We start from the raw sequence: 19618 nt of genomic DNA on the forward strand, positions 1-19618 counted from the left end.
TTTTAAAAATATTCAAGATTAAATTAAAATAAAAATACAACTTAGTAAAATCTGTTGCGGAATGCTGTGAAAGCAGTGCTTTGAGGGAAATCTATAGCATTGTTTGAATGCATATTATTAGAAAAAAAGATCTAAAATCAATAATCTAAGTTTCCACCTTAGGAAACTAGTAACAGAATAGCAAATTAAATTCAAAGTAAGCAGAAGAAAAAATTCAAGGAGAAATCAATGAAATTTATAAGAGGAAATCAATGAAACCAAAAGCTGATTCTTTGAAAATACCACCAAATCACCGAGTCTCTAAGACATGCTATCTAAGAAAAAAAGAGTGTGTATACAAATTACTAACATTGGAAATGAAAGAGGAAAGGTACCAAGGATCCCTACAGATCCCATGAACATTAAAAGCAATAAAGAAGGAAAATGGATAACACTATGCCCACAAATTTGAAACTCTAGACGAAACAGACCACTTCCTTGAGAAAAATAGGCTTCCAAATGTCACACAAAGTGAAACAGACTATCTGAATCTATTCAAGATTGAAATTGAATCATAATAAAAAAAAGTAACCACCCCAAACAGAAAGCACCAGGCTCAGTAGTAGTTCTCTGGTGAATTCTACCAAATATGTAAGGTTCCTCAAAAAAATTTCTTAAAAATAGAAATTCATATGATCCAGTAATCCCACTACTATTTACTCAAAGAAAATGAAAAAGCTAATTTCAAAAAATACATGCACTCTTATGTTTACTGAAGCATTATTTATAATAGCCAAGGTATGGGAGCACGTAAGTGTCCATCCACAGATGAATGGATAAACATGTGGTATATACACACAATAGAATACTACTCAATCATTAAAAAAAAAAAAAGAAAGAAAGAAAAGAATGAGATCTTGCCATTTGCAACAACATGGATGGACCTAGAGGGTATTTTGCTAAGTACAGTAAGTCAAAGAAAAGCAAATATGATTTCACTAATATGTGGAATCTATAAAACAAAAACAAAGCCTACAAACCTCTAAATTTTCTTAGTGTTTATTCATTTTTGAGAGAGAGAGAGACAGCGTGTAAGCAGGGGAGGGGCAGAGAGAGAGAGAGAGAGAGAGAGAGAGAGACACAGAATCTGAAGCAGGCTCTAGGCTCTAAGCTGTCAGCACACAGCCCAATATGGGGCTTGAATCCACAAAGCATGAGATCATGACCTGAAGTCAGAAGCTTAACCAACTGAGCCACCCAGGTGCCCCCAAAACTCTGTATTTTTAAAGAAATAATACATAGTTCTGCACCCAGTAATGTTAATATATTGTAGGAAAAGGAGGAATATGGGAAACAATTAGCTTAACCTGTTGAATTTACAGATGAGTAACTTGAGGACATCTTCAGGCATCCAAAACTGAAATGACTTTCTAGCTAAACAGTAGTGGCAGAATTAGCAAGATCATCGGACTGTTTGACTTTTCTCCATGGTACCTTTCTAAACATAGGAGACTGCTAGGCATAATTCTGTATCAAGCTTCGTTCATGCTTAGAAAACTCAGATGTTTCTAGAGGTGTCAAATTCACAGAATAAAAGACTGAAATGGTGTTTGCCAGGGGCTGGGGCAAGATGGAAATGAGGATCAATGGGCATAAAGTTTCAGTTAAGCAAGATGAATAAACTTGAGAGATACACTGTACAACATTGTACCTATAGTCAACCATAAGGTATTATACACTTAACAACTTGTTGAGAGGTCAGATCTCATGTTAAGTGTCCTTGACAAAATTAAGATAAAACTAAATAAAAATTCAGATCATGTCAGAAAACAGCTGGAGAGGAATAAGATGCCTGCTTTTTTAAGAGAGGACTTGAAAATTAAAATTATATTCTAGGTATGATTAAAGTTTTTTTAAAAACTTTTTTCTTTAGTGTTTATTTTTGAGAGGGACAGACAGAATGTGAGTGGGTTAGAGGCAGAGAGAGAGGGAGACGCAGAATCCAAAGCAGGCTCCAGGCTCTGAGCTGTCAGCACAGAGCCCGACGCGGGGCTCAAACTCATGAGCTATGAGATCATGATCTGAGCTGAAGTCAGATGCTCAACCCACTGAGCCATCCCGGCGCCCCTATGCTTAAAGTTTTATTCCCTTCATTAAGTGAAAGCAGGCAATATTTAGCTTATCATCTGAATGTGTCATTACTCCATAAAAGCAGCTATTTCTTTTTAATTATAACTTAAAAAAAATTTTTTTTTTCTACAGAGTGATGCTGAGTGGAAGGATGGACAGTTATGTGGTAAGAAAAGCATAGTAAAAAGTCAATGGTAAAAGCTAGGTGAGGGGTGCCTGGGTGGTTCTGTCAGTGTCCAACTTTGGCTCAGGTCATGATCTCATGGTTCGTGAGTTTGAGCCCCGCATCAGGGTCTGTGCTGACAGCTCAGAGCCTGGAGCCTGCTTCGGGTTTTTGCGCTTCCCTCCTTCTCTGCCCCTCCCCCACTTTTTGCTCTTTCTCTCTCAAAAACAAATAAACATTTTTAAAAAAAGGCTAGGTGACTGGTATATAGGTGTTCATTGCAAAATTATGCCAAGTTTACCTTATGTGTGAAAAATTTCACATTAAATGTCAGAAAAAAAAAAAAATCAACCATCATTGAGATAACCCAAGAACTTGGTGCCTTCATTAAAATAACACTGGACTAAGGAGTTGGGCATTTTTTCATGTTTTTTAGATATTTTGATATTGACTTTTACGTAGTTTCCATACTGTACACACCCCCCAAAATGGCTAAAATTAAAAATTATAATACCAAATGTTGAAAAGTATGTGGAGCAACTGTGACTCTCCTACAATGCTGGAGGGAGCATAAATTGATAAAATCTCTTTCGAATTGTTTGGCATTATGTATTCAAGTTGTAATATCCTCTGAATCACCAATCATTCTTAAAAGTTCAATAGAAATATATACATATATGGCCAAAAACATGTACAGAATGTTCATAGTGGCACTATTTTTTTTTTTAATGTTTTTATTTATTTTTGAGACAGAGAGAGGCCGAGCATGAGCAGGGGAGGGACAGAGAGAGAGGGCGACACAGAATCCGAAGCAGGCTCCAGGCTCCGAGCTGTCAGCACAGAGCCCGACATGGGGCTCGAACCCACAAACTGTGAGATCATGACCTGAGCCGAAGTCAGACACTTAACCAACTGAGCCACCCAGGCACCCCGATAGTGGCACTATTTTTAATAGCCCCAAACTGAAAACAACCAATAAGCCTACCAAAAGTAGAATGGAAAAAACAAATTTGAGTATACTCGTGGAACAGAATCATATACTGCAAGAATATGAACAATGTACTGCTATATGTAACATGAATTTCACACACAAAAAAGATGAGTAAAGAAGATAACACAAAAGAATATATCCCGTATGATTCTACTTATAGAAAGTTAAAACCAGGTAAAATTCTATGGTTAACATCAGGATAGTGATCCCACCAAGGAAAATGGGATAAAGGCAGTAGGGACTCAAAGGGGCTCTGCAATACTGGTCCTCCTCTTTTTTTGTTTTTGTTTTTTAATGTTCATTCATTTATTTGGGGTGGGGGGGGGGGAAGGGGCAGAGAGAGAGAGAGAGAGAGAGAGAGAGAGAGAGAATCTTAAGCAGACTCTGCACTCAGCGCAAAGCCCCAGTGCAGCACTTAGTCTCATGAACTGAGATCATGACCTGAACTGAAATCAAGAGTCAGTAGCTTAACCAACTGAGCCACCCAGGCATCCCTCCTCTATTTCTGAACTTGGATGTTTGGTTATATGGGTGGTTCACTCTGTGATGGTTCATGGAGCTTTACACACTTCTGCTTTTCATATTTTAGGTATGATTTATTTAAAAAATTGATTAAACAAATTTTTTTACGTTTATTTATTCTGAGTGAGCGAGCATGTGTATGCATGCAAGCTAGTGAGGGAAAGCCAAGAAGGGAGAGAATCTCAAGCAGATTCTGCACTGACAGCATGGCTCGAACTCACGAACCATGAGATCATGACCTGAACTGAAATCAAGAGTTGGATGCTTAAACTAAATATGCAGACCAACCAGGTGGTCCTAAACAAATTTTTAAATGAATTATGAAATTTCTACAATTTTTTCTAGAAAAGAAATAAAGTCCTATAAAACTTTTAAAGTAACTTAAATAATTTGAAAAGATATATGCACCCCTGTTTATTGCAGCATTATTTGCAATAGCCAAGATACAGAAGCAACCCAATTGTCCATCCATTGATGAATGGCTAACAAAGATGTGGTGTAAGTACATGCACACACACACACACACACACACACACACACACACTGGAATATTAGTCATAAAAAGAACGAAATCTTGCCACCTGCAACAATATGGGTGGACCTACAGGGTATTATGCTAAGTGAAAAAAGTCAGAGAAAGACAAATACCATATGATTTCACTCATGTAGAATTTAAGAAACAAAACAAATGAACAAACAGAAAAGAGACAAAAAACAGACCCTTAAATACAGACAACAAATTGGTGGTTGCTAGTGGGGAGGTAGGTGAGGGGATGAGTGAAATAGTTAAAGGGATGAAAAGTACACTTATACTGATGACCACTGAGTAATGTACAGAATTGTTGAGTCATTGTATCATACACCTGAAACTAACACTTACATTATACTTCAATAATAAAAAACTTACAAAGTGGGATCAAATCGTTTTCCTCCTATATTGATGAATATTTTGATAAAGAAAAAAACTTTCAAAAACTTCACCAATTACAGTATTTTTTCAAATTGATAGTTTAAAAATAGTATTTAAAAATTTATTTTTAAAATAGTATTATTTAAAAAATATTTTACTTTGTTTTTAAAGTTTATTTATTTTTGAGAGAGACAGTGTGAGTGGGGAAGGGGGAGATAGAGAGAGAGAGAGGTACAGAGGATCTGAAGCGGGCTCCATGCCGAGAGCAGACAGCCTGAGGCAGGACTCAAACCCACAAATTGCGAGATCATGACCTGAACTGAAGTCAGATGCTTAACTGACTGAGCCAAATAGGCGCCCCAAAAGTATTCTTTATTATTATGTCACACGGATAAAACTTAGAAAGATTAATTTTAAATCACCAGGATGACTTTAAGGTAACTTCTTTTTTCTTCTTTCTTTCCCTTCTTTCTTTTCTTTCTTTCATCAAATTATTTATTTATTTATTTTTGTAAGTAGTATCTACATCCAACATAGGGGCTCGAACCCACAACCTCAAGATCAAGAATCACATGCTCCACCAACTGAGCCAGCCAGGTGCCTTGTAACAATTTCATTTTTGATATAAATTAATATCTTGTACTTTTTGGGGTTTTAAAGAAATAAGCACTCACTAGATAAACAAAATATGCCCATTTTGTTGTATAAAATGGTATTCTTTCAATTTCAAATTTCAAGGTTTTTATTTTGTTATGTTTTACAAAGGATAAACATTGTGTCACTTTAATATACTTAATAGATAAGAAAAAATAATATGTAAGTAGCATTAGTCAACAAAATTTAAGACACTCAGCAGTTTGACAGAGTTTTTTCTTCTGTCCTTCCCAAAACGGTACCAAAATGATTTAAAGAAAATTTTCTGAAGAAATAAACCAGAAAAGCTTAGGACTACCGGAGGGTGAGGGATCAACTGAACAAAAATGAGGTCCTCTTGGTTCCCCTCTCCCATTCTGTTTCCAGAACACAGGATTTCACATTGACCCTCCTCCAAACTGCCCACCTCCAAAGGCAAGAAAATCAGAGATTCTTCTCTGGAGAAACAAAATCTCCCTTTAGAGACTGATATTTGAAGAGCTTCTAATAAACAAATTGGATCATTAGGGATCACCAAAAATGGCAATCACCAGTGACAAGTGGAGATCACATACTCAGAGCTTCTGATTAGCATGTTGATATTTTATTCTTAATTTAAAACATGAAGCCTGAATGCTCATTTGAGGAATTTACTTTTTTTGAGAGAGAAGAGAGAAAGAGAGAGAGAGAGAGAGAGAGAGAGAGAGAGCACAGGGAAGAGGGGAAGAGGGAGAGAAAGAATCCCAAGCAGGCTCCACACTCAGTTCAGAGCCCAACGCAGGGCTTGGTCCCAGGACCTGAGCCTGAGCCGAAAGCAAGAGTTGGGTGCTCAACAGACTGAACCACTATTGTGTCCTTTATTTGAAGAATTTGGAGGAAACAGAAAAAAATTTAACAATCCTAGCATTGATATCCTCAGAGAGATGAGAAAGCATTGTATTCAACATATGAACAGGGTGTTATAAAACAGCAACACTGGCATTCAGAGCTCTTAGAAATTAAAGCAGGATAGGCTAAGTAAGAATTCAAGAGTTGATGACAAAGTCAAGGAAATTCCCAGGAAATACATTAAACAGACAAAAATGAAAGCTAAGAGAGAAAAGAAAACTAGAGGATTAATCTGTGAGGGTCTAGCATCCAAAAAACTTAAGTTTAGAAATGGGGAATAGGGTCAATGGTTGGCAGGGAATTATAAAAAGAGACATTCAAGAAAAATTCCCATCTTGAAGGACATGAATCTCCTGATTGAAAGGATTCATTGAAATGAAATGCCCACTTCAATGATCACAACAACAAAACACCTACACTAAGACACAACATCATAGAATTTCAGAATATCAGAAATTAAGGGGAAAAAAAGATCTTGAACACTTCTAGGGGAGAAAATAGATCACAAACACAGGAATGGGAACCAGAAAGTTACAGACTTCTTAACAGCAAAGCTGAATGCTAGAAGACATTAGACAATGCCCTCACAGACTTTAAGAAAAAAAAAAAAAAATGGGGCGCTTGGGTAGCTCAGTCAGTTGAGCATCCGATTTCAGTTCAGGTCATGATCTCACAGCTTGGAGTTTGAGCCCCACATAGGGCTCTGTGCTGACAGCTCGGAGCCTGGAACCTGCTTCAAATTCTGTGTCTCTCTCTCTCTTTCTCTCTGCCCCTAACCCACTCAAATTCTGTCTCTGTCTCTCTCAAAAATAAATGAACTTAAAAAAAAATGACTTTTCAATCTGGAATTCTAAATCTAGCCAAACTGTCATGAGTAAGAATAGGCTAAAGACATTCTCAGACCTGTGGAGTTTAATATTGGAGGATATGCTTTAGCACGATGAGGGAGTAAGTCAAGTAAAGGAAATAATTTGAATACAAGAGAAAGGGATTCAATATTGAAGGAATTCCTGAGAATGGCTATGTACTAGGCTTAGAAAGCAAGCTGTCTAGACTGCAGGGGAAAAAATGTAAAGGTGAGAGAGGTTTAACAACTGTGTTTGGGCATCTGGATAGCTTATATATGGGCTTGAGAAATAATTGTAATATATAGAGAAATCACCATTAGGTCCATAAAAAGCTAAACAAAAAGCAAGACAATCATTAACCCCAGAAATACAAAGAAAGAAAGAAAACTTTAATAAGAGTAGCACTTGGATGAGCATCAAACAATCTGACAATATCTGATTTAAGATTTAACCGAAAACTGTGATGTAACAATGTTATGAGCAAAGGAAAAGCAGGGGAAAGAGAGGTTTTAAGAGTATTCAATTCTTTAGAAAGAATATCAACAGTTAATGTGTAAAACGGGTAAACTATGAAATAGTAACATAAGAATATTATTTAGAAATATGGAGGCAAGTACCAGAAAAATTAGTTCGAACTGTTGAAAGCTCCCTGTTGAAGGTCGGTAGGAGGAGATAAGTAGAGGACTACTATATTCCATTATAAGCTTTATATTACCATTTAATTTTTTAAATTAATCTTTATAGCTTTATTGATATAATTCATATACCATACAAATCACCCAGTTAAGTGTACGATTCGGTGGTTTTTTTAGAATATTCACAGAATTGTCTACCATCACCATGGTTTTAGAATATTTTCATCCTTCCAAAAAGAAACCTAATACCCATTAGCAGTCACTCCCCATTTCCCACCAAATTCCTCTGTAGTTGTTTCAATTCCCTACTTTCTTTTGTGTATATACCCAGAAGTGGAATTGCTGGATCAAATAGCAATCCTATATTTAATTTTTAGAAGAACCAAAATACTGTTTTCCACAGTGGCTGTACCATTTTATATTTCTATCAGCAATGCACAGGGGTTCCAATTTCTCCACATCTATGTCAACACTTGTTTTCTTTTTCTTTTTTTTTTTTTTTAGAGAGACAGAGAGAGCGAGAGATAGCACAGCTCAGGAGAGGGGAAGAGGGAAAGCGAGAGAATCTTAAGCAGGCTCCATACTTAGTATGGAGTCCAACACGGGGCTTGATCCCATGATCCCAGGATCATGACCTGAGCTGAAATCAAGAGTCAGACACTCAACCTACTGAGTCCCTAAATAATAACCATCCTAATAACTGTGAAGTGGCTCTCACTGTGGTTTTGATTTGTGCTTTTCTAACAATCAATAATGTTGAGCATCTTTCCATGTGCTTACTGGCCATTTGTTTATCTTCTCTGGTGAAATGTCTATTCAAGTCCTTTGACCATTTTTATTTTGTTATTTTATTGTATTTCATTTTTCGCTAAGTTTATTTTCAGAGAGAGAGGGAGGGAGAAAGGGTGCACATGAGTGGGGGAAGGGTGGGGGGGGGCAGAGAAAGAGAATCCCAAGTAGGGATTCTATGTGGGACTTGAACTAACAAACCCTGAGATTATGACCTGAGCTGAAATCAACAGTTGGATGCTTAACTGACTGAGCCACCCAGGTGCCCCTGCCCATTTTTAAAATCAGATTGTTTTATGTTGTGGAGTTTTAGGAGTTTCTTATATATTCTAGATTTTAACCGTTTTATCATATATGTAATTTGCAATTATTTTCTGCCATTCTGTTATTCTGTTAATAATGTCCACTGGTGCATAAGTTTCTAATTTTGATAAAGTTCAATTTATTTTTCATTTTGTTGCCTACACCTCTGGTGTCATACCCAACAAATTACTGCCAAATCCAATGTCATGAAGTTTCCTCAGATGTTTTAAGAGTTTTACAGTTTTAGCTCTTATTTCTAGATCTTTGATCCATTTTGAGTTAATTTCTATATGTGGTGTTAGGTAAGGGTTCAACTTTGTTCTTTTGCATGTGAATATCCAGTTTTCCCAGCTCCATCTGTCTTTTTCTCCTTGAATGGAGAACTGGCACCCTAATACAAATCATTTGACCATATATGCCAGGACTTATGTCTGGGCTCTATTCTTCCACTGATTGATTATTATGTCTCTCTTTATGCCAGTAATACATTGTTTGGATTACTGTAGCTTTGTTGTAAATTCTGAAATCAGACACTGTGGGTCCTCCAACTTTGTTCTGTTTCAAGATAGCTGTGACTATTCAGGGTTCCATGAGATCACCTACAAAGGTTAGAATGGATTTTCCTATTTCTGTAAAAAAATATCATTGGGATTTTGATAGGGATTTTACTGAACGTGCGGATCGCTGTGGGTAGTACGGACATCTTAACTATATTAAGTCTTCCAATCCATGAACACAGAATATCTTTCTATTTATGTCTGCTTTGATTTCTTTCAGCAATGTTTTCTAGTTTTCAGTGCACAAGTCTTCCACCTCCTTGGTTAACATGATTCCTAAGTATTTTATTTGACTGATATATTGTAAATGGAATTATTCTCTTTTTTCACTTCATTATTAGCATATAGAAAAGTACCATTTGATTATTAAATAAGACCCACATATTCTATTGATAAAGGTATATGAATCAAAAGGAAGAGATATATATTGCAATACTCCAGAGCTCAAAATTAATCAGAATGGAGATAAACTGCATTTAAACATTTTACATTATTCCAACTAGATTCTGCACTTCAAATTTAAAAACGTTGACATTTCATACTGTTCAGTATACTGTACAAGACTGAAGGTAAATTTCCACATATCTTCCTATCAACCTGCAATTTTCTTATTGCAGAGTTGGTTTTAGTCTAAAAAAAAATCATACCCTGTTACTTATTCCACCAAAGATGGGAAATCTCAACAGAGAATAATCTTTTGCAGCTGATTTCCTATACTCTCTTTTTCACATATATAGGTTGCCAGATTCTGTAAGTATTCTTGCTAAGCCAAAATCTACATCTGGAGATGTCTGAGTGAGGTTCTGCAGTTCAACCTGGACTGGGAGGGTGAACGGTAAGAATTTAATGGATTGTTTTAATTCTTTTGGTTCTGCTATTCTAAGATCATAGTAACTGAAGATGTCAGAAGATGTTTGGAAAGTTCAGAGTTATATAGAAAATGACACTATCAACAACAAAACAAAAACAGCAAAATGAAAACTTTGGCTCAATAATTATATTAGATCTAGCCAAAGTGGCTCTGCTATAAGCCTAAGAATGTGCAATTTGAATGAGGTAAAATGCTAAGTTGTAAAATTTACTTTTATTTATTTTAAAGTTTATTTATTTGAAGAGAGTGGGGAAGGGACAGAGAGAGAAAGAGAGGGAGAGAGAGAGAGAGGGAGCAAGGCAGAGAGAGAAAGAGAGGGAGGAAGGGAAAGAGAGACAGAGGGAGGGAGGGAGAGAGAATCCCAAGGAGACTCCGTGTTGTCGGTGCAGAGCCTGACATGGGGCTCAAACCCATGAACCGTGAGATCATGACCTGAGCTGAAATCAAGAGTCAATGCTTAACCGACTGGACCACCCAGGCACCCCATATAATTTACTTTTAGAATTCGAATTATCTACACAAATTCTAGATCTCTAGAACTCCAGAAAAGAATGAATTTGTGAGACTTCTTTCCTTCCATGTGTCTATCAATCAAATACTTATCGAATTGCTATTACATTCCAAACACTACGGTAGGCACGGAGGACACAGAAATGAAAAATCAATATTCAATCCCTGCTTTCAAAGATCTCACCATCTAGGGTGGTAAAACACAATGTGTGAGGTGGACGTGAGGGATGTCAGAGGTGGGCTAGTGAGGAAGATGTCAGGAAGGGAAGAGGTAACCCCTGAGTTGAATCTTAAGGACGAATAGAAATTAGAAATTATCTACACATGTTAAGTACTGTGCCAGGTGTTCAGGCCACAAAGATTAATCAGAGAATGTCTACACATAGGTCAGTAGATGAAAAAGCCATACAAAAACTATTTACAACACAAGATTAAATATTACGAGACAGACAGGTTAAAAGAACAGAGAAGAACAAACGCTATGGGGCAGGGGAACATGGCACAGGAGGCAGCACACAAAAGCTGCTACCTGAACTGAATCATGAAGGGTTTCCAGATAATCAACAGACCACCACAGGGTAAGTATTGGAACAAAAGGTACCAAAGTGCAACGTGAAAGCGTCTAGCATGATTAGGAATCTGCACATGGCTTAGTTAGGCTGGAACTGAAATACAGGCTATGGACTACAGAGGGAGAGGGAAATACAGTAAGAAAAGGAGAAGAAACCATGTCACAAATGAAGAAGATGCTGGTGTTCTTATATGGTTACTACCTTTCATATTTCTTTTTTTGTGAAAAACTGCTCATTTTTCTTTTTGAATGTTAAGAATTCTTCTCATTCATCTGTGAGAACACTGTATACACTAAAACATAGTAACTCTGGCATTGCAAACACTGTTTTTTAAACTTTAGTTTTAAGTGTTTTCATCTTTAATTTACTGAAGTTTGATATACTCAAATTCATTGCTTTTTCTTTTGTAATTGATACCACTGTTTTTATGTTGGGAAAATCCAGTTGGATGGTTACTGCAAGAAATATAAAAGGACCAAAGCAAGGTCAAAATGCAGGGAGTGGGGAGAACTAAGGTAGATTCAGGATATATTTAGGAGATAGGACTAATAGTATTTAAGAGGAGAGAAACTCAGAGAAAAAGTCCCTAACTAGAAGTCAGGATGCCTCAGAGGACAACTTCTCAAGAAAAGAGCCTGAGTCAGTTGAAAACACAGAAGGAATTCTAGAAAATTACAGACAAGCTTCAAGGGAGACAAAGTCCAAAAGTAACCAACAGAACATTCCACATTTGCTCTCTTAGAATTATTGATTCTAGTTTCTTTCTTTTTTTTTTTCTTTTTCTTTTCTTTTTTTTTTTTTTAACGTTTATTTATTTTTGAGACAGAGAGAGACAGAGCATGAACGGGGGAGGGGCAGAGAGAGAGGGAGACACAGAATCGGAAACAGGCTCCAGGCTCCGAGCTGTCAGCACAGAGCCCGACGCGGGGCTCGAACTCACGGACCGCGAGATCGTGACCTGGCTGAAGTCGGACGCTTAACAGACTGAGCCACCCAGGCGCCCCTGATTCTAGTTTCTACAGATCTATAAAATCCTGAGTTTCCTCTTGCTTAAGTTCATAAGAAAGTAAGTTTTAAACTTTGATGGCTTCATTAAAATGCCAATTACCGAACTAAATTCCATTCTAATTCCACTGGATTCAAATGACACACATTCACTTTCCAACTGATCCTAAGGTTTCCCTTTAGTAAATCTACTTTTTGCTCTAAATTCTATGGCCAGAAAGATTAACTTAATAAAACAAATTAAAAGAACACCTTCTAGTTGTTTCAACGTCTACTTTTTTGGCTTTTATGTATCTATTTTTAAAGTTTATTTATTTATTTTGAGAGAGAGAGAGAGAGAGAGAGAGAGAGACAGAGAGAGACAGAGAGAGATAGCGTGAGTGGGGGAGGGGCAGAGAGAGGGAGAGACAGAGAATCCCAAGTAGACTCCATACTGCCAGTGCAGAGCCAGATGTGGGGCTTGAACCCACAAACCCCAAGATCATGACCCAAGCTGAAATCAAGGGTTGGATGCTCGACTGACTGAGCCACCCAGGTGCGCCTACATTTTTGGCTTTCGAAATCATGTTGGTCTGATGTTGGCATAAGCTTTTGGACATATTCACAAAATTGATGAGAAAAACAGTGAATAAAACACAGTTATCTAGTTTTATTAACTCACATGTAGAAGTAAAATAATCTAAATTCACTTTGGCTGTAGAAAACAGATTACTCACCTGCGACCACATTCTGAATATTTACCAATATTTTTTAATATTAAGGCAGCTGTTAGTCGGATGTGTTTAGTTATTGGTCCCTCTTTTTCATCCTTAAAAAGAAAGGAAAAGAAAAGAATAAAGATCTAAATCATACAGTGCTCACACCTTTACAGATAAGGCTTTCAAGGTTTGCTTACTGTAAAATCTCGAAAGACAAGGTTTCTTGATCCTCTCCTAAGGGCCATAAGGGCAGCACTGGGATGATTCACAATGGCCTTTTGTGCTCTAGGAGTTGAGCTTGTGCCCCCTACAGCAGGCTGCCTACATTGAGGAGAGAGACAGAGATTGTTAACATGATGCTGCAGACAGACTGACAAGGATGACCAACCTGCCAACCCCTCAGGTGGTTACTTTGAAACCAGGTATCAGATAAACACACGCTCCAATGGCCCAGCGTTAACTTTGTTTACTTTGTGTCAGCGGAGGCAAAGGGGCTCTTAGTATCAGGGTGAGGTTTCCAGTCTTTTATTTTCCAATCTATCAATTTTAAAGCTAACAACAGATGTTTTAGTGTAGTCCATCTTTAAAGTTACTGTGCTGGTAAACAAGCAATCAAAATCAATACAACACAGTATCAGAGCTATGGAGTTCAGATTTTGAATGTAATTTGAAGATTTTAACGGAAAAGAAAATAGTCTACAATTTGAGTTGCGAGTTATTTTTGCTAAACAGTACCTAAGAGTACAATAATATCACCTAAGAATGTGTTGGTACAGGTATAGGTCATCCAGGAAAAGAGAACCTTATGGTAGTAAGGAATTACGCTAAACACCACGTTTTCACACTAGTACTTTGTTTCATCATTATCTGATTATTTCAATCAATCCTTTCGATTTATTTCTACTGTCCTTTATGAAAGATAGAGAATGGAGGGACTGCAGAGATAGGTTTTATATAAAAGATTCAAATTATGCTAGATTTCCTTGGCCAAGCAGAAAAATTGCATCACTATCTGTTGCATTCTTGTGAGGCAATGGTGGAAAGAACAATGGACTCTCACATGAGGAAACCCTGTCTATTTCTGACCCTGTAACTACATGTATGACTTTGAAAATTTCAGTTTGCCCCTCTGTGCTTCAGGTTTCATTCACATCTGTAGTATGGGTCTATTTCTGGCACTTCTACTTTTTTTTAAATTAATTAATTTTTTGAGAGAGAGAGAGGGCCAGTGAGAGAGAGCAGGGGAAGGGCAGAGAGAGAGAGGGAGAGAGAATCCCAAGCAGGCTCCGCACTGTCAGTGCAGAGCCTGAAGTGGGGCTCAATATCACGAACTGCAAAATCATGACCTGAGCTGAAATCAAGAGTCGGGTACTTAACCAACTGAGCCATCCAGATGCCCCTTATCTTCACATTTTTGAAAGTTAAACATATGATTTAGGTTACAGAATCTATAACTAAAGGACTCAGTTAGAAACAGAATAGGAGATAAATACTATGTAAATTTAATAAGGATCTTACGGGAATCTATAACCAACTAGAACTTGACCACATGCATTACAAGTATGTGTTCATGAAATAACAGGTAAATGAATAACCATATAGTAAGTGTGATATGTATACTCTTACAATCTTCACATGACACCCTGGTCTTTCCTGAGAGAAGAAGTTGTAAGAAGAAATCTCTTTGCCATTATCAAATACATATTCAACTATTTTCTCAAAGGACAAAGAACCATACATACATTTCCAGTTTACAAAGCATTTCTCAACTATCACCTATCACTACTTCTCATGACTTGTCTACAAATTCGAATCAAAACATTAGTTACAAATTATTAACAGAGCATGCAGTCTAGCCAATATGAAAAGTGATGTTTAGAGAATTTAAGCAATTGGGACAGGGCCCAGGACTGGGTCACGGCAGAGCTCCACCTAGAACCTAGGTTTCTGGTCTCCTAATGCATAAGGTTGTCTTTCATTGTTACTCTGTTTTGCCTAGTTTTCCTGCTTTTTCCTTTTGCATGTACAAGAGGAAGTAAACTCATGGTCCTTACTTGGTAGAAGATTTTTGACTTCCTGCTTGTCCTGGTTCATCTTGTTTTAATCCTGCAAGCAGGGCATCTTTTGAACAGTGCTTATCCTTTTTGAGAAAGAGGAAGTAAAAGGATACGCATCAAGATCTTTAATAAACCAGAGGAGTTACTGACCAAATAGTATTAGGAAGAAAGTATACCTGTAAGTGGGTAATAAAAGAAAACCTCTGTCGCTGAAAAGGCTCACAACCTTCCCAAAGACATTGCCCTGGATACACATCTTTTCCTCCATGTTCAGTTGCTGCATGGTAGAAAACCTGTGAGGGTGTCTGAAACCACCTACAAAAAATAAAATTGGTAGAAATTTTCTGACATTTGGATACATCTTTTGTAAATTAGAAAACCTGCTCTACTAATACAAAAGCCCAAGATCAATATACAGCAATACTAAACAAAATAGTATAGGCAAATCTCACATTCAGTTCATTTCAAAGAGTATTTTTAAACGATTTTGAAAATTTTGCTGTTTACATTTCTAAATCAAATCATTCAACTATACTGAAGACTTTTGGTAATTTGTTTTAAGTTTAATAGGCCTCATTTGCAAATCCCTACCTTCAATGAAAGTCAGCTAAGAATCTCTTTAAAGAAAGTATCACTTTAAAAACAAAACAGAGAAATAATTTTACAAACAAATGCCATACTCTGTTATACCTTTAGAAAATGTTTCAGCATTTACTAGATTTCATATTACATATAATAAACTCCAGCATATTAGTTCTAACAATGTAAATGCTACAAATTTTGTTAAGTCTGGCTTTTTAGTTGAATTCACATTTTGTTTGTCCATCTCTCACTTCTCCAACATTATACTCACTCACATATCTGGGGGCTTAACAATACAAATGTCTGAGCGGGTAAGTGGCCAAGGACACAAACCTGAAGAAAGTCAGATACTATTTTCCTTTACTAATTAGAATACATGGCAATGAAAAGAGAATACTGGAATCCAGACAGCAAAGAATACATAAAAGCCTTCTATTGCTAATTAGTAACTCAAATATCTGCATAATGAATATCTTTAAAGTTTATGGCAGAGCTCTCTTAAGACTTGATTTTTTACGCATGTCATAAAAGTATGTCTATATATAAACTAGTTTTTAATGTGCAGTATTTATACAATATTTCAAATTAGTAATCCTTCAGGAGATGACAGACATTTTAAAATAAATAAGTTTGAATTAAGAGTAATTAAATATTGAATTATAAAAGACAATGTCAAAAATCATATCATTCATATTCATTTATATGAATATGTTCCAAAAGTTTATTGTGAAGCTGTAATGGCTTAGAAAAATTAATATTGTTAAAATGTCCATACTACCCAAAGCAATCTACAAATTGAATGCAATCCTATCAAAATTCCAATGACATTTCCTGCAGAAATAGAACAATCTTAAAATTTATATGGAAACACAAAAGATTCAGAATAGCTAAAGAATCTTGAGAAAGAACAACACAACTGGAGGCATCACACTCTCTGACTTAAAACTATATTATAAAGCTACAGTAATGAAAACAGTATGGTATTGGCATAAAAACAGACACACAGATCAATGGAACAAAATAAAGAGACCAGAAGTAAACCCATACATATATGGCTGATTAATTTATGACAAAGGAGCCAAGGATATACAATGGGGGAAAGGACTGTCTCTTCAATAAATGGTTTTCGGAAAACTGGACAGCCACATGCAAAAGAATGAAACTGAACCACTATCTTACACCACACACAAAAATTAACTCAAAATGGATCAAAGACTTGAATGTAAGACCTGAAACTATAAAACTCCTAGGAGAAAACACAGGTGGTAAGCTCTTTGGTATCAGTCTTGGCAATGATTTTTTTGGATTTGATACTGACAGCAAAGGCAACAAAAAGCAAAACTTAGTAAGTGGGACTACATCAAACTAAAAGCTTCTGCACAACAAAGGAAAGGCAACTTATTTAATGGGAGAAAGTATGTGCAAATCATATATCTAATAGGGGATTAATATCTAAAATATATGAAGAACTCATGCAACTCAACAGTGAAAAATAACCCAATTAAAAACTGGTATAGGATCTTGGGGCACCTGGGCGGCTCAGTTGGCTGAGTGTCTGACTCCTGATTTCAGCTCAGGTCAATGATCCCAGGGTCATGGATTGAGCCCTGGGTCGGGCTCTGTGCTGAGCTTGGAGCCTACTTAAGATTCATTCTCTCTCTCCCTCTGCTCTTTCCCTGCTTGGCGGGTGCGCTCTCTCTCTCTCTCTCTCTCTCTCTCTCAAATAATAATTTAAAAAAACTGTTAGAGGATCTGAATAAATATTTTTCCAGAGAAGATAAATGGATGGCCAACAGGTACACAAAAGGGGCTCAACACCACTGTTACAGAAGTGCAAATCAAAACCACAATGAAATTTCACCTCACAGGCCTGTCAGAATGTCTAGTATAAGAAAAAAAAAAAAAAAAAAAAAAAAACATTGACAAGTGTTGGTGATGGTGCAGAGAAAAGGGAATGTTCATGCACTGTTGGTAGGAATGCAAAATGGTGCAGCCATTATGGAAAACAGTATGAAGGTTCCTCAACAAATTAAAAATATAATGACCATATGATCCAGTAGTCCTACTTCTGGGTATTTATCTGAAGAAAATGAAAACGCTAATTAGAAAAGATATACACATCCCTATATTCATTGCAGTATTATTTATAAAAGCCAAGACATGGAAGCAACCTAAGTGTCCACTGACAGATGAATGGATAAAAAAGGTGGTGGTGTACATATATGCAATGAAATATTACTCAGCCATGAAAAAGAACAAAATCTTGCCATCTGCGACAACATGGATGGACCTAGAGGGTATTAGATAAAGTGAAATAAGTCAGAGACAGCCAAATACTGTATGATCTCACTTATACATGGTATCTTAAAAAAACCCAACTAAGCTCACAGACAAGGAGAACAGACTGGTGGTTGTCAGGGGTGGGGGGTGATGGGTGGGCAAAATGGGTGAAGGGAACAAAAGATACAAACTTCTAGTTATAAAATTAGTCATGGGATATAACAAAAAAGAAGAGCTTATTGTGAAACTAAAGCTAATAAGTACATTTTCACTTTTGGAAGTTCTTTTAATTTTTAGTACTCACAATATGACTGGAGATCTAATGATTGTCACCAGGAGGCATTTCTTATTGTGTTTTTAAGATTTTGCCTAAATACTATAAATTATTAACGGAAAAGTAAAGGTGTTTGTGCAAGCGCATGTGCACATACACATACACCCAAATCCAAATGTACTGTTACTAGTCACTAGTCAAAATGATACCTGTATTGAAACTATTCTGTAGTACATTAAATTTTTACAATACACAAAATTGATGAATTTACCAGTCACCAGCAAAAGGGATAAAGTTAGTGCTTCTTGAAACCAACTTAAATTACTAACTATATAAAACTGTGTATATATACAGTTTTAAGATTACAGGGAGTTTCAAGTGTTCATCACTTTCCCTGCCCAGCACAGAGTCTATTATTTCCCTCTTATCTACTACCTTTCCCCTCAGTCTATTTTCTATTTATGCGACTACTCCAGTCATACAAACCACTCACTGATAATGGTACAAGGTGAAGTTCTAGTATAACTATGAATGGAGTTGGCTGCAGTGATCATGTAAGGGCGGGAAGGAGTTAAGGTTTCCAAATACGTTCGTAAATGGAATATCTGGATTTCTAAAGCTTAAATGTAACTTCAAGGTAAAACAGATACTGAATTTTCCGAACCTTATGGATTTTTCTGGAATGGGGTAGGGGAGAAAATAAAGGTGGATGCCACTACTGCTTACTAGCGTGTCTAGAACAATCTTCCTTACTACTACCTTTCCATCAATAACCTACCCTTGCCACCCAAAATAAAAAAACATGTTCATTTAAAGAAGCCAGAGAAATCGAAGAGTATCCAAACAAAAATAAAAATTCCCTGTGACTTAATTACACCTATATGGTGTATTTATATGAATTCAAAGAATGTCTTTGACTAAGACACTTTACTATTATCTGACACGTGCAATGTGAATGGCACTCCCCTCCCCCTGGTCCCCTGACGTGCACAACCACGTGGAAGCACTGGGCAAGCAACATTTCTGAAACGCATTCTACTTACTGGTAATCTTCCTTTCAGGGTGGTTATGAGGCTTAAATCTGATGATCCACGTAAAGTCATTTGGCAAATATTAGGCCAACAATAAGTGAGAGCTATTATCATGATCACTAGAAGTAGTCACAGCAGTCAGTGATGGCACTAGTGACTCTTGTCTTTTCACCTTGCCCATATGACTCACCTCCTACCCTGAGACCTTGTCCACAACTATTCCAAAACTGCCAAGCCTTGCCCCATAAAGTTTAGTCCACCTCCAAGTTAATGCTCCCAACTAGTAAGTGATTGTCATCATTACTTGCGACTCACTTTAATGATTTCTGCTCCTGAAAACATTCCCCACAGAAACTGCTCCAAACCTTTCATCTTTTGTTAAACACAACT

The 19618-nt window shown here is 36.8% G+C and overlaps 1 protein-coding gene across 5 annotated transcripts in view; it reads right to left on the reverse strand.

Moving 5' to 3' along the window:
- ARID2 (AT-rich interaction domain 2) overlaps window positions 1-19618 on the reverse strand; it is a 180709-nt gene that overhangs the window by 14313 nt on the left and 146778 nt on the right. For all 5 annotated transcript variants that reach the window (XR_009265756.1, XR_009265758.1, XR_009265757.1 and 2 more), the window contains 4 exons: window positions 15238-15376; window positions 15059-15144; window positions 13202-13325; window positions 13023-13114 (listed from right to left, as the gene is read on the reverse strand). Coding sequence is in view for 2 of the 5 variants with exons in the window: in XM_058743032.1 (XP_058599015.1) it covers window positions 13023-13114; window positions 13202-13325; window positions 15059-15144; window positions 15238-15376 (441 nt within the window). In the remaining 3 variants the exon portion in view is untranslated. The remainder of the gene's footprint in view (window positions 1-13022; window positions 13115-13201; window positions 13326-15058; window positions 15145-15237; window positions 15377-19618) is intronic.

The sequence above is a fragment of the Neofelis nebulosa genome, chromosome 8 (assembly GCF_028018385.1).
Source record: "Neofelis nebulosa isolate mNeoNeb1 chromosome 8, mNeoNeb1.pri, whole genome shotgun sequence".
Lineage (NCBI taxonomy): Eukaryota > Metazoa > Chordata > Mammalia > Carnivora > Felidae > Neofelis > Neofelis nebulosa.